Source organism: Sorghum bicolor, chromosome 4, assembly GCF_000003195.3.
Source record: "Sorghum bicolor cultivar BTx623 chromosome 4, Sorghum_bicolor_NCBIv3, whole genome shotgun sequence".
Lineage (NCBI taxonomy): Eukaryota > Viridiplantae > Streptophyta > Magnoliopsida > Poales > Poaceae > Sorghum > Sorghum bicolor.
Genome location: NC_012873.2, coordinates 59,190,285 through 59,205,114, shown reverse-complemented (window position 1 = coordinate 59,205,114; position 14,830 = coordinate 59,190,285). Strand labels below are relative to the sequence as shown.

The 14,830-nt window shown below is 45.0% G+C and overlaps 2 protein-coding genes across 3 annotated transcripts; one reads left to right on the top strand and one right to left on the bottom strand.

Moving 5' to 3' along the window:
- On the top strand, positions 688-9,125 carry LOC8075739 (DExH-box ATP-dependent RNA helicase DExH15 chloroplastic). Of its 2 annotated transcripts, XM_002454269.2 has the most exons (16): positions 691-1,275; positions 1,991-2,166; positions 2,286-2,399; positions 2,760-2,868; positions 2,949-3,035; positions 3,345-3,463; positions 3,704-3,881; positions 4,039-4,638; positions 4,730-5,011; positions 5,096-5,302; positions 5,387-5,731; positions 6,195-6,431; positions 6,840-7,060; positions 8,017-8,116; positions 8,208-8,354; positions 8,473-9,125. In XM_002454269.2, the coding sequence occupies exons 1-16, from the start codon at positions 775-777 to the stop codon at positions 8,569-8,571; spliced, it is 3,522 nt and encodes a 1,173-aa protein (XP_002454314.1). In that variant the 5' UTR covers positions 691-774; the 3' UTR covers positions 8,572-9,125. The 2 variants fall into 2 exon arrangements, 1 of the variants encoding a protein (XP_002454314.1); XR_002451836.1 differs by lacking the exons at positions 8,017-8,116; positions 8,208-8,354; positions 8,473-9,125 and adding an exon at positions 6,537-6,731 and having other exon boundaries at positions 688-1,275; positions 6,840-6,969.
- LOC8075738 (formin-like protein 16) lies at positions 9,585-14,027 on the bottom strand. The gene is made up of 2 exons (XM_021458309.1): positions 12,558-14,027; positions 9,585-11,264 (listed from the first exon to the last, which is right to left on the bottom strand). Exons 1-2 carry the CDS (start codon positions 13,865-13,867, stop codon positions 9,812-9,814), a joined length of 2,763 nt encoding a protein of 920 aa, XP_021313984.1. The 5' UTR covers positions 13,868-14,027; the 3' UTR covers positions 9,585-9,811.

The following is a 14,830-nucleotide window of genomic DNA, read 5'->3' as shown; positions in this document are numbered from 1 at the left end:
CAATTCTAATAATTGTGTTGTTAGGACATCAAGAAAACATACCCTCGATAATAAGTGAATATAGCAGTCTTAACGTGACTTTGTGTTTGGCAATTACATGGAAGGCAACATGAAAATTAATGATGGAAGTTGATAGAGGGAATTAAGATGAAAATTTCGTGGAGACAAAGAAAAAGGGGAGTAGGAAGTTTATATCACCGCTTTGGTAGGTAGATTTTTGAATGTGAAATCATATAACATGATGATAGTGATGATGCACTTATCTTTTGTTAAAGAGACAACTCCTACCTCTCTTCTATTAGTGGTACTCTCTAAACTCTAGTTCTTTTCACCAAAACTCCCACTCCTACAAAACAAACACATGGTTTTTAATTTTTTATTTCACTCTAATCTTCCATTCCCTCCTTTTAATTACCTCAACCAAATATTATTTAACTCCAATCCTTCATTTTCTTTTTGTCCGCTTGGTTGAAAAGCCAAGCTGAAAAATACTATTCATGTCAGATAAAAATATTGTACCATCGCAATAAATCATTTTTTAATGTTTCCTCTTTTCAAATACCTTCGACCAAACGTGCCGTAAAATTTTTTTCCTCTAGATGGCGCGCCGTTAGGAAGGATAATGCAAAACGGTAAACTCACTTATTTGACGTATTTAGGCGATGCCGTGTTAACGTGGAAGTCTTCTTAACAAAATCCGAAACTTTATCTCGTCTCCTCTCCGCCTCTCCCCGCCTCTTCCACCCCGAACGCCGAAGCACCGCACCTCCCGCCATGCACTGCATCGCCCCCCGCCTGCTCCTCCTCCCACTCCCGACCGTCTCCCGCCACGCGCTATCGCCAACCCAGACGCTACCTCTTCCTCTCCTCCTCCCCTCCCGCGCAGTCTGTAGGCTCCACCTCGCCTCCGCGCGCTCGCCGTCCCGCGCCGCCGCTTCGGTTTCCGATGACGACGAGGATGAGGAGGTTGACGTGGATGACGACGACGACGAGATAGGCATCCGCGACGTAGACGATGAAGACTACGACGATTTCGAGGACGGGGATGAGGGAGATGAGGAGGCGGTGGACGAGGAGAGCGTTGGTGAGTACGAGGAAGAGGCGGAGCAGGACGAGGACGAGCGGGAGGATACCGCAGCGCGGAGGCGGGAGTCGGAGGAGTATAAGTCGCGGCGGGTGGTGAAGCTGGTCGCTGAGGTGCGGGAGTTCGGGGAGGACATCATCGACTACAACGAGCTCGCCGGGATCTACGACTTCCCCATCGACAAGTTTCAGGTATCGTTTAATTTTGCCCAGCTTCTATTTGTTGAACCGTGCAACTCCAATGCTGGGTCAGTAAAGTTAAATGCAGTTTTGTGGAAGATTTCTCACACGTGTAATTTGTATTTTGTAACGACAAGGTACAGGTAGTTCTTATCTGCAGCACACTTTTCTAATTTAAGCACTCAAATTTGAGTTCCAAAGAAAGAAACTCCTATATTTGGGGGGCTCTATATCTTTTCGAGCCATTGTTTGTTGGATGGGCTTGTTTTGTTAAATATTACAGTTCCCATCACCTTTCCCCGGGAAAAAAAACTTTCACTATTTTGACTGATTTCTGGTGGCATTGTTTGGGACAAGCTATTCTTTGGATGTTTTGTATAGTACTTACTAACTAAGCAGGCAACAAAAAGAATCTGGCACGCCTTCATAAAACTGTAGTAGTTTACTGATTTAAAAACTTGAATTGGTTTAACGGTTCTCATGTTAATTTGAACTAAATTTCTAAATTATAACTTAGTTATTGGGCACTGTGATTGGAAAGATAACACACACAATCCCTCTTTCAGCAATAAATTGTCTGGATGGCGGATATGTTTTTTAAGCTGCATGTAAATCTGATGATCATTCAGGAGTTATATGTTCCAAAGTTTAAGCATTAGGAGCACTACAAAAGGTCCACAAGCTATTGTACTCCCCTTTTCTTACCCTGTTTCCCATCTTCTTGTAGCGCTTGGCTATACAAGCATTTTTAAGAGGTTCATCTGTTGTAGTTTCTGCACCTACAAGTAGTGGGAAGACATTAATAGCAGAAGCTGCAGCAGTCGCAACAGTAGCTAGAGGAAGGCGTCTCTTCTACACAACACCATTAAAGGCCTTGTCAAACCAGAAGTTCCGTGATTTCCGGTAAAATGTTATTTTCTGATTCTCCTACTTTTTGCAGGTTTACTACTAAATCCATAAAAAATAAATCAGTTTATCTAGTAAATTCATTTTTGACACAATTGGTTGTACAATTATTTCAGGGATACTTTTGGTGATCATAATGTTGGCCTTCTTACAGGAGATTCTGCTATCAACAAAGATGCTCAGATCTTAATTATGACAACAGAGATTTTACGTAACATGCTGTACCAAAGGTATTTTAGAGTGATATACAATGATCAATATGGATTGTTGCAGATACTCACTCTGCATACCAGTTTAACAGTTTGCCATTTTTAATTATACAAATATTGCAGAAGCTTTTATGGCGAGAACCATTCACAGTAGATGTATACTTAACTTAAATAAAATTATTGCCAGCCTTTCCCAAATTGTACACCGCTGATTTTAAAATACATGTGATTTATTTTCTTGATAGTCCTGTTTCTTAGCTACAAGGTAGTTTCTTTGGGAGGTCAATCTTTTGCTGGTAGGTAGTTCTAGGTCGTAAGTAGTAACTGATGTTCCCTGTCCTGTTTCTGAGATGAGTCTTGACATCTCTGTTTGTACTGCAGTGTTGGCATGACAGCTTCTGAAGGTAGATTATTTCAAGTTGATGTCATTGTTTTGGACGAAGTCCATTATTTGAGTGATATCTCACGTGGCACTGTTTGGGAAGAAACTGTATGCTATTGGATTACTCTCATATTGATCACTTGTGTTCATGTTGGTCATGTGACTTAGCCACTTTTATCATGTCTTAGGTCATATATTGTCCAAAGGAAGTCCAGCTTATATGTCTGTCAGCTACTGTTGCAAATCCTGATGAATTAGCTGGCTGGATAAGTCAGGTAATGGCAGATTCATGTTTAATTATTTGTGAGCTGGTTTTCTTTACCCTCGGTTATGTTTATGCAAGAATGTGAGCTTGTCTTCCTATGTAAGCTCATACATCCTTCCTACTATAAATTCAGGTGCAAATTTTCCTACCATTGGCCTAGGATTTTCTCTTACTATAAATTACAGTGAGACTGCACAAACGCATGCTTGCGCAAATCTTTTGTTTTAAACATAATGATTTACCTTTATTTGGGCAGTATTGCAAGACATTGTTCTATTGTCTGAAGTATGGAATCATTCTTATGTATCTTTCCTTGTAGATTCATGGTAAAACAGAGCTTGTAACATCGAACAAACGTCCAGTTCCGCTTACTTGGCACTTCTCGAAGAAATACTCATTACAACCACTTCTTGATGGAAAGGGGAAAAAAATGAATAGGTACCAGACATGCAAGTCCAATAAGATAAGGGATGTGGTTTTTAGAGTGGTCCAATTTTTTTCATGGAGACATCAGAACTTTAAACTCAAAATTCGTTCTTGATATTAAGGACAAAAAATAAAAACAAGTGCATATGGATCTCATGAGTCATGACACATGGCTTTTCCTTTCACACTGGAATTCATATTTGAAAATAGGGGCCACATTACAACTTTCCTTTTCTTCTTCTATTCATACAGGAAACTGCGGATGTCTAACTTTCAAAACTTAGCATCTCCAAAGAGTGAGTTCTATTATGTCAAAGGAAAGAGGAGATTTAGAACAAATAAAATTGAGCAAGGTAATAGCAGCTCTTTTGACATATCAAAACAGGTTCAGTTATCAAAGCATGAACTCAGCAATATGCGCCGTTCCCAAGTATGGACTAAAATCCCTTTTAAGCTTTGATTACTTGCTTTCTCACATAACAGATTTGAATTGCCATTTGTTATTTTTCTTCCTAGACCAGAAGACATGTGGTCCAATTATGTGGAATGACAAATTGATGCCATTTTCTTGGTACCTTTGAATGCAGGTTCCACTAATACGTGACACTTTATCACAACTATGGGAAAATGACATGCTTCCAGCTATTTGGTTTATTTTTAGTAGAAGAGGGTGTGATGCAGCTGTTGAGTACCTTGAGGATTGCAGACTGTTACATGACTGTGAGGCTAGTGAAGTTGAACTGGAACTTAGGAGGTTCAAGATGCAATATCCTGATGCTGTTCGAGAAAGCGCTGTGAAAGGACTCTTGCGAGGAGTTGCGGCCCATCATGCTGGTTGCTTGCCACTGTGGAAATCATTCATTGAAGAATTATTTCAGCGTGGCCTTGTTAAAGTAGTTTTTGCGACGGAAACCCTTGCAGCTGGGATTAATATGCCTGCTAGGACGGCTGTGATTTCTTCTCTCAGTAAAAGAATAGATGCTGGGCGCCAGCTATTAACCCCAAATGAACTATTTCAAATGGCAGGTCGTGCTGGAAGGAGAGGGATTGATACAGTTGGGCATACTGTTCTTGTTCAGACTCCATATGAAGGGCCTGAAGAGTGCTGTGACATCATCTTTGCTGGACTTGAGCCACTTGTCTCACAATTCACTGCATCATATGGGATGGTTTTGAATCTTCTTGCCGTATGTATTTTTATTTCTTTTTATTATTATCTATTCAGTAGTTCCTGCTTTCTCCAGATCTTTATCTAATGGGTTGGAATATGCTGTCCAGGGTTCAAAAGTTACACATAATCAGAAAGAATCGGATGATGTTAATAAGGTGAAGCGCTCTGGAAGAACCTTAGAAGAAGCTCGAAAGCTCGTGGAGCAAAGCTTTGGGAATTATGTTGGGAGCAATGTAATGGTTGCTGCCAAAGAAGAGATTGAAAGAATACAGCAAGAAATACAATATCTCTCTTCAGAAATTACTGATGAATCTACTGACCGAAAATGCAGGGAAGAATTATCAGAGGAAGACTATGCTGAGATTTCCCTTCTACAGAAGAGACTAAAGGTAATATTCATTTTTTAGTTGTTTTGATCTATTAAAGTTAATAATATACTGATCCATCTAATGTTCTACACCCCTGTCCCTCAGGAAGAGAAGCAGATCAGAAATGAGCTGAAAAAAAAGATGGAACTGGAGAGAATGGCTGCATGGAAAAATCGGTTAGAAGAGTTTGAAAATGGCCATCTTCCTTTCATGTGCCTGCAATACAAAGATAAGGATTCAATTCAGCACACGATCCCTGCTGTATTTATTGGAAACCTCAACTCATTTGCTGATCAAAAGATCACGAACATGGTGAGATACTCTATTTTTTTTTAAAAAAATAAACATTGCAGAAGGAAAACCTAAGCATGCTTACTCCTTATATACATACTGCAGGTGGAAGATGATTCACTTGTTTCCGGCAAGCAGAAACTTGATAGTGGGGAACAACTCTATTGCCCATCTTACTATGTAGCTTTAAGTTCAGATAATTCGTGGTATTTGTTCACAGAAAAATGGATAAAAACTGTTTACAAGACAGGTCTACCTGCTGTCGCTTCTATTGAAGGGGGCGCGCTACCTAGAGAAACCCTGAAGCAGCTCCTCCTGCGTGAAGAGTTGATGTGGGATAAAGTTGCAAAATCAGAATATGGCTCTTTGTTAAGCATGGATGGTTCTTTAGACACATGGTCGTGGAGTCTCAATGTTCCTGTGCTTAATAGCCTTTCAGAAGACGATGAGGTTAGACTTGCTCCTTGGCTGGTCTTTGACGTAGTAGACAGCTAGACTTAACATACACTAGAATTGATGTTCCAGTATGAATGTTATTATCTTGTATCTTGTAATGGTTGCGTCCTAAGATAGGACTAGTGCACCTTACCACTGGCAGTCCTAGATTGATGCTAATATGAAAAATAATCACCAATGCCTATGCATAATCTCAGATAAGCCATGTTTTATAGGCATAGTTAAATTATTTTCCTACGAAATGATTTCCAGCTTCTGCATGCCATTCTGTCATCATACAGAATAATGGCACTTTTTTTGGGGTGGGGGTGGGGGGGGTCAACCCCTGTCCCTCTGTATATGTTGGTTAATATTATTCAAATAATCAATGTCTGAAGTTAGGAAGTCCTTTTCCAACTTACAGTTATTTTAGGTTTAACTATCCTTTGTTAAAATTTTAAACTTATTTTGATCACAGGTAGAACGATTCTCCCAGGAACATCGAGATGCTGTAGAATGCTACAAGCAACAGAGGAGGAAGGTTTCACATTTGAAGAAAACAATAAGGAGTACTAAGGGTTTCAAAGAATTCCAAAAGATCATCGACATAAGAAATTTTACAAAAGAGAAGATTGAGCGTTTGGAAGCTAGATCCCGTCGCTTGACTCGACGGATAAGACAAATTGAACCGACCGGTTGGAAAGAATTTCTCCAGGTTACCATGCATCTTTTTCTATATTCATATATTTTTTCCAATTATCTCTTCATGCATCAATTTCCTTATGTTCTTTTCTGATCTTATAGCTGAACTACATTTTAGGCATTGCAGTATGAGCTGCTGCATCCATTGAAGGCGATGTCCCCCACGCCTCGCCCTACTCCCCTCTTCCACCAATCATTCCCAATTTGGGCATTTGGGCACAATGGTGCCTTGCTCTCTTATACTCACTCATCATAAGTGGCACTTGATAATTCTTAAGATCTGATGGTTCCTACCATGTCTCTACATACATAGGTCACATATGGTGTTAGTTTGCATATTGCTTGTCTATCTGTATGTTTGCCATCAATGGACCTTTCATCAGGTATTAATTTGTGGTTTTCTGTATGAAATATTTACCAGATTAGCAAAGTCATACAAGAGGCTAGAGCATTAGATATCAATACTCAGGTAATCTATCCTTTGGGTGAGACGGCAGCGGCTATACGAGGGGAAAACGAGCTCTGGCTTGCTATGGTTCTAAGGAACAAGGTTCTCTTGGATCTAAAGCCATCTCAACTGGCAGCAGTTTGTGGAAGTTTAGTCTCGGAAGGGATCAAATTTCGTCCTTGGAAAAATAGCAGGTGCAAAACTGTACTACCTCTTTTGTTTTCGTGTTTATGTTTATAACTTGCTACATATATTTACTTGCTTAGTGTCCTGATATATATGATGTGATGTCTACATTTTTTTTTGCGACCACAGTAAGCATGTTTTTCCTTCAGAGGAAGAGAAAGTTACAACACACAGTCCTAGTAAGCCTAGTCTTACCAAGACCAGCACAATCCTATTAAGCTTGGGAAAAGAGTTTATGGCTGCCAATTTATGAGTCAGGCTGCCTCCTATACCGGATGATTTGCTGCATCTTTTTGTTTTTCCATACAAACCTACGCAATTTATTGCCTGTCTAATACTCGTATAAGCTCAGCATAATAAGCATATATACCTGAGCGCAGCGTGCCAGCCCGGGCAGGCGCCCAGGGTCGCCGGGCCTTGGGTCCGCCTATGTGACAGATATCTGTCACATTAGGCTTTCTAAAAATATGGATATATCAATGGGACAGGTATCTGTCACATTAGGCTTTCTAAAAATGTGGATCAGCACATTTTTTTTGTTTTATATATGCTTTCCACTGTAACAATTGTAGTACTTCGCCAGCAAAGATAATGACAGCTCAACCATGCTGTTGTACTCATTAGAGTGTCTATTCACAGTTGACGTACAATGCAAGCCCTATTTAGCAGTCACATCATGCCCCTACCAACATCTTTAAAAGTTTTTTCGTTTACAATTCTGTTTCCTAGTTTTTCCTTGTGAGAAAAATATAGAACAGTGTCCAAAGACGGACTAGCCATGTGGGAAATTTGATGTCAAAAAATTACAGATACCCTGTAGCTGCAGTCTTGCCCTTTTCCATCTTTATTCAAGTATAAGAATTCATTAATACATTTTTATCTGTATATATGGTTGATAGTTCTTTAAAAAAAAACGTTTGGTCTCTTCTTAATGATGTCCTGCTGACTATTTGGCTGTTTGCAGCTATGTATATGAACCTTCTTCTGTTGTTATTGGTGTTATAAGTTATTTAGAAGAGCAGAGAAATTCACTAATTGATCTCCAAGAGAGACATGGTGTTAAGGTTTGGCATATCATGCTCCGGTTTATTAGTGTCGTTTGTCCAATTGTTGTTTTCTCTCTGCTTTCTGATTTGTTTATTCCTTTGCATATAGATACCTTGCGAAATAGATGCCCAGTTTGCTGGGATGGTTGAAGCCTGGGCTTCGGGGTTGACCTGGAGGGAGATAATGATGGACTCTGCAATGGACGATGGAGATTTAGCCCGTCTACTCAGGCGCTCAATAGATTTACTAGCTCAGGTCTGTTATCAAGCGAGCAGACTCATTAACCAATGTTCCCGTGGATTATCTATTTTTGATAGCCCAATACTCTGTCATGATGCAATTACACTGCATAATATTTGGCTTAATTTTCCAGATTCCAAAACTTCCAGACATTGATCCAGTTCTCCAAAAGAATGCACAAATTGCTTGCAGCGTCATGGACCGAGTACCGATTAGTGAGCTTGCCGGTTGAAAGCCCAAAACCTGTAAGTACTACTAACAGAGGGTTTGCCCGGCTGCTTATTTTACAATTGTTATAGGTAGCGAATTCTTTGTTGTACCATGAAAAATAGTTACCAGTTGTCACAATGAAATCCAAGAGCAGTTCATCTCCCACTGGCTAAACATGCTTTTCAAGAAGATCAACAACTACAGTGATTGATTCAAGGAACCAGAATTCAGAATGATGAAAGAGACAAATGGCATCACATCTAAGGTTCATAGGATTGTTCATTCAAAAAGTTCTCACTGCCAACTCCAGAATTTCCAACCACCTGACCCAATCAATAGGATATGGAGATCAAAGCGCAGCAACAAGCTCTAGGTTTTCTCACGGCTTCTTCTAGATGCCTGAACACCAGAGATATACTCAGAATCAGAACTGCTGTGTCAATGCACACTGTAGCACTTTCGTTCGTATTTGACAAATGTTGTCCAATCATGGACTAACTAGGCTCAAAAGATTTGTCTCGTAAATTACAGACAAATTGTGCAATTAGTTATTATTTTTATATATATTTAATGCTCTATGCATGTGCCGCAAGCTTTAATGTGACGGAGAATCTGAAAAATTTTGAAAGCTTTTTGGAAACTAAACAAGGCCGAGCCACACAAAATATGAAAGAAACAGTGCTGCATCTCTTCTTTGGATGTCATTCAGTAGGCCTGTTGGCATGTGGTTGGTCTCACCTGGATCGTGCCTCTACCTTTTCTCATCATGATTGATGCAAGCTGGAAAAAAATATTTACAGTTACCTTTCTTCATTCATGGGGATTTTTTTTATAATAGTAGCCTGGAAAATTTGGAAGCAACGGAATGGACCCAATTTTTTTAAAACAGACCCGACATATCTTCTGACATGGCTGGGATCTCTTTCCTAATTGTCTCTCTATGTCCAGGTCTTCTCTCCTTTTTGTTAACTTTTTATCCTTTGTATTTGTACAATGCCTTCACATTTTCTTTATATAGCTACCGACAGTAGGGGCTTTCCCCTCAAACAAAGATATCATTTCTAAGCAATTGAGATCTTCACATCAATTTTTTTTACAAATTTCTGAATTCTATTCGGTGCTCTCGATATGGATCTTGATTGAAGAAATGGACAAAAGAACCAATGTAAAAATTGCTTTATGTACAGTCTGCAGCTATCCTATACCTCTACAACAACCAATTCAAAACAATGTAAACAATCATTTACAGCCACCCGTTCAATCTATTCCTCGTCACTACTTGAATCAGAATCTGCACTATCCTTCATGAAGTGCGCTGGTAGGTTTGGAAATCTTGGCATGACCCTCTTCCTTTTACTATCTGCCTCTTCGGGTGGTTTCTGAGTTGGTGCTGCTTGACCATCGGTCGCTTCCTTTGTCATTGACGCTGTCGCCGCTGTTGTGGCCGCAGCCGCAGCCGCCACCGTGGGGGCAGCAGCTGCGTTTGGCTGCGATGCCGATGGTGCTGGTTTCTTCTGTTGCACTTTCCTCTTGATGTCAACACATGCCTGATCAACCATACCCAGGAAGTCCCTCACTACGATGAACAGCTGGAGGGGATGTGCGTTCCGTTCCTTGGTGGCACCAGCATGGTAGTACTCTGTTGTCTTCTGGACCAGCTCAAGTACTCTTTCCTGCTCCCTTCTTAGTGCCTTCAGCTCCTGTTCTGCAGCCTTCACAAATCCTCGCAACCCCCTCGCAAATCCATCGTCAATGCAGGTCTCCAAGAGCTTCTTGATCTCATTAAGTCGGCTGTCTAGAATGGCACACTCGCTGACAACTGCATCGTAGTCGACCAGTGCGGCTCTCTTCACGTTGGCAAACTCTGTGCTGAGACCACCAACAATTGGTAGCCCCAAGTTCATGTATTCGTTCTGTCTTTCCTCCCGTGATGGCCCCTGGCTTGCAAAGCCTGCTGCTGAACTGCCTCCCTCGTGGCCAGACCTTGCGAGACTGCCTGAGCGGCGGATGCTGTGGTTACGATTGATGGCAAGCCGCTTTCCCTCGGAGCGAACAACCTCCTCAACGACGAAGTGCAGCAATGTGGTGCTCCCATCAGTGCTCTTCACGTCAGAGAGCTTGCGGAGCGCTGTAAGGTTGAAGGCCTGAGCGTTGCCACGTGCTGTTCCGGCATTCATCCTGTTTCCTGCCTTGAGCACGGCCTCGAGCAGCTTGAAGAACAGGCCCTTTGTCCTCAGCTCCTGGCTTGCCAATTCCAACGTCCGAAGCGAGTGCTTGAGCTGGGCAACCTCAGCACCATAGTTAACCTTGAAAAGCAGTGCATTGACGCGCGCAATCGGATTGGGCACATCAAGGAGGAGGCGGAGGAGGAAGGCCTCCGTTGGGGCAAGCCTGTCGGGGTTCCCAGAGAACTTCAAGATGGTGGACTCTTCCTCTTTAGAGATGTTGAGCCGCGAAAGCTTCTCCAGGACCTCAGTGCTGAGTTCTGTGTGCCCATCCCGGAGGGCGTCGATTATTTCATCCCGCCCCACCGTGAGGGACTTGAGGATGATGGAAATATTGTGCGACTTGCGCGGCTCGAGCAGGAAGATTTGCTCTGGCGTGTTTGAGCGCCCGAGGGCCGACGATCCGGCGGATTCCTTGGTGTCTGCAGATTTCGGCTTGCGGTTTGCTGCTGCAGTGCCGAATAAAGCCTCGATGATGCCTTCGTCCAAGCTGGAAAGACACCACAATTGACACAGTAAGGAACTTGATATTCGATCCATCACAATTCACGAATAAGTGGAAAAAAACATGTGTTTTCTAAGCACTATGTAATACGACTTGTAAATTCATGTGAAATTGCTTGTATCAAAATCGCGGTAACTAATAGATGACACAAGCTCAGATTCTTCAATCATGCAAAGAGATGCCGTGCCGTGACAACTGACTGGAATTGCTTTTATTATACCCTTGAATCCATGATTGCTTTCTAACAGGACATAAAGTATCTCCATCCCTATCATGGTTTGTACAACAAAACAGTAACAGTAATATCGTTGCCCATTTTGTGAGTTCCAGTTTGTAGAACAAAATAGTAAGAGTAATTGTTGTCCATTTTGTGAGTTCCATAGAATCGTTTTTATCTGAAGTAAATGGAAATATAGAAAACCAATTTCCCGCATTGACCATTGTTTCGACAAGCTTAAATTCGTACCCAAGAGGTAGATCAGAGAAGGTGGGAATCTCTGCTACTCCATGCACTGGTTGATTCTGTCAAATAAGAAATACTCATACTTGTTCAATGAAAAGCATGCTACGCCAACTCGTATACTTGTTCCACGAAATCCCGTATACCCATTCAATTGATCATTTCTTAATCAGTAAGCTCAAGCTAGACAGAGAACGCGCTTTAGATAAAAGCAAATCTGGCCATCTATCTTTGTCCCAGCCTGTATGTAAAGTACTCTAGATCCTAGAACATACTCCTACGCGCACAAAAAGGCACCACAGCACTTGGATTTGGGCATCCGATCGAAGATGCTGCGACGTCAGTCCACTAAAAAAGCGACAGCCATGGTTTGTCGATACCATCGAGGAACGTGCTCCTACCAAAATGCTAGCGAAAAGTTTTCTCCAAAATTTACTGTTTACTACCTCTGTCTTTGCAATTCTGGGGGATTCCTTCTCATGCCAACTCTAGTGGACTGCGTGATTTCTCTCTACTCTACAGAAATACTCCTAGAGCTCAATGCTGCTTATTAAAATTAGTCTAAGGTTTCACAAAACACGCAGTGTCTGATTGATTTGCATGGTGCTCCCGCCTGAACTCTGAACTTCAGGTCCACAATGGTACTTGGTACTCCGCTACTCCATCCGCCCCATGTCTCAGTACTGTGTTCCTACTGATCCTAGCATGCTCATGAAGCGCCTAGAATGAAATTCTGACACCTATCTCGATCGTATAGTGGCAGTACTATGGTAAACAGCAATGGAAATGACAAGCTGTGTTAAATTTAGAGGACTTACTTGAATGAACCGCCGGTGATCTTATCCCACACCATGGAGTGGTCGGTGGACTGCACATTCATCTTGTCCCAATGCAGCGGCTTCAGCTTCGCCTGCTGCTCGCCGGCCCCGGATGGCATGCCCGGCGCTGTCGGCGGCCTAGAGGAGGACGCCGATGCCCCACCCTTTGGAGGTGGCGGAGGCGGCCCTCCTTTCTTTCCTCCTGGCGGCGGCGGCGGCGGAGGGGATGGGCCTTTGGGCGGTGGCGGTGGGGGCGGGCCGCCCTTCGGGGGTGGCGGCGGAGGTGGGCCCTTGGCCGGTGGTGGCGGCGGTGGCGGCGATGCGGCTGCTGGTTTTGGAGGTGGCGGTGGAGGCGCCGCGACAGCGGCAGCGACCATGGGTGGCATAGGTGGCGGGCTTGCTCTCCCAGGCGGCGGCGGCAGACCTGGCGATGCGCTTGGCGAGGCGGCAGGTGCAGGCCGCGGAGGCGGGCGGGGCACCGCGCTGACAGCGACTGCCGGGGTCAGCGGCGGAGGACGCGAGGACACGGAGAAGGAGGAGCTGGAGCCGGAGCTAGGCGGGTGCAGCGACTCGTCGAAAAAGGCGGACGCGGAGTCCAGGGAGCCCACCGGGATGAGCGGCTCCTGATCTATCTTGTTCCTCCTAGACCGTCGCGGCGGCGACGACGACTGCTGGGGCTCGGGCCACATCTCCGCGCGCCAGTGCTGCTGCTCCTGCTGCTGTTGCTGCTGCCTGGGCGGAGGCGGCTGCGGCGGGCGCCTGCTCCCCGTAGGCTTCCTCCCTCTGCCGCCGCCGCCTTCGCCGTCCTTTTCGAACTCCCTCCAGTATATCGCGTCGAGGCCGTTCTCGTCAACCATACCGAAGCCGCCCCCGCCCCCGCCTCGCGGGGGCCGCCTGGGCTCCCTCTCCGGCCGCTTCCCGGCGAAGGCGCCCTCCAGCGGCTGGTTATGATTCCCATCCCCGGCCGTCAGCTCCTTCTTCCTCCCGTGGCGGAGGAAGAGGAAGAAGGCGAGGCCCGAGACCGCGAAGCTGCTGAGCGCCGTGCTCACCACCGCCACCGCGATGTCGCTGCGCTTCACGGACGACGAAGACGACGACGACGACTGCGGCGGCGGCGGCGGGGCGGTGGCGGGTGACGGTGACGGGGGTACGATCGCCGGCGGCGGCGGGGTGGTGAAGGCCGGCGTGCGGGTGGAGGGGAACGTCGTCTGGATGTTCCGCTGCGGCTGCGCGGCCGCTTGTGGGGAGAGGGCCCCGGCGACGGCGAGGAGGAGGAGGAGGAGGGGAAGCGAGCGCGGACGCGGCGCCATCGGCGTGATGAGGTGGGGTGGGGTGGGGGAGGTGGAATGGAAATTTGACGGGGGGCGGGATGTGGGACGAGGTGGGCGTGATTGACTTGCACGCGCTGCTGCTGGGTGCTGCCGCCGGCTACGTTATTGTTGGGTTGGGCTGTTGGGTTTGGGTGGCGTTGCGTGTGGTGGTCTGTTGACTTGGCCGGCCTGCGGGCCTTTTTGCGTTTGTTTTTACTCGGTCCGGCCGAGCCGGGACGCCACGACGGCCGAGAAGGCGAGAAGACGCGTCGTGTGTGGTTGGTGCCTGTGGAACGCGGGAGGAACCCGGCGCCGAGGCGGAAACCGCGCCGCCGCCGCCGCGCCGTTGCTTGCGGTTCGTCCGGTCGCCCCGGTGGGACGCGGGGTTGACAGGGAGGGGGGATCCATCCCCCATGGACCCAGGCGACGGTTCCAGATGGAACGGAGGGGTCAAAAGGGGCACGAAAGCCCGTCTCCGGATGTGGAAGTCGCGGGTCGAGGAGCGTCGCAATCGAGTGTAAAAATCCGGTAAGTCGTGCCTCCCCCGTCGCCGGCGCCGGGTGAAAGCTCCGATTTACAGCGACACCCCACTCCTGGGCTCCCGGCTTGCCTGCCTGCCTGCTTCTCGCTCACTTTGGCTTTGGCCTTGTTTAGTTCAAAAAAAATTTGCAAAATTTTTCAGATTCCCCATCACATCAAATCTTTAGATACATGCATGAAGTATTAAATATAAATATAAATAAAAACTAATTACACAGTTTGGTCGAAATTGACGAGACGAATCTTTTGAGCCTAGTTAGTACATGATTGGACAATATTTGTCAAATACAAACAAAAAAGCTACAGTGTCGATTTTGCAATATATTTTGGAACTAAACAAGACCTTTGTTTAGATGTGAAAAAATTTTAAATTTCGCCACTGTAGCACTTTCGTTTGTTTGTGGTAAATATTGTCTAATAATG

What these genes read in the sequence shown, in the direction of transcription:
- LOC8075738 (XM_021458309.1), bottom strand. Translation starts at nt 13,867, where the DNA reads ATGGCGCCGCGTCCGCGCTCGCTTCCCCTCCTCCTCCTCCTCCTCGCC. An exon ending in ATCACCGGCGGTTCATTCAA is followed by an intron (nt 11,265 to 12,557) that starts GTAAGTCCTCTA and finishes GTGTCTTTCCAG; the next exon opens with CTTGGACGAAGGCATCATCG.
- LOC8075739 (XM_002454269.2), top strand. Translation starts at nt 775, where the DNA reads ATGCACTGCATCGCCCCCCGCCTGCTCCTCCTCCCACTCCCGACCGTC. An exon ending in CAGAAGTTCCGTGATTTCCG is followed by an intron (nt 2,167 to 2,285) that starts GTAAAATGTTAT and finishes CAATTATTTCAG; the next exon opens with GGATACTTTTGGTGATCATA. An exon ending in CGTCCTTGGAAAAATAGCAG is followed by an intron (nt 7,061 to 8,016) that starts GTGCAAAACTGT and finishes GGCTGTTTGCAG; the next exon opens with CTATGTATATGAACCTTCTT.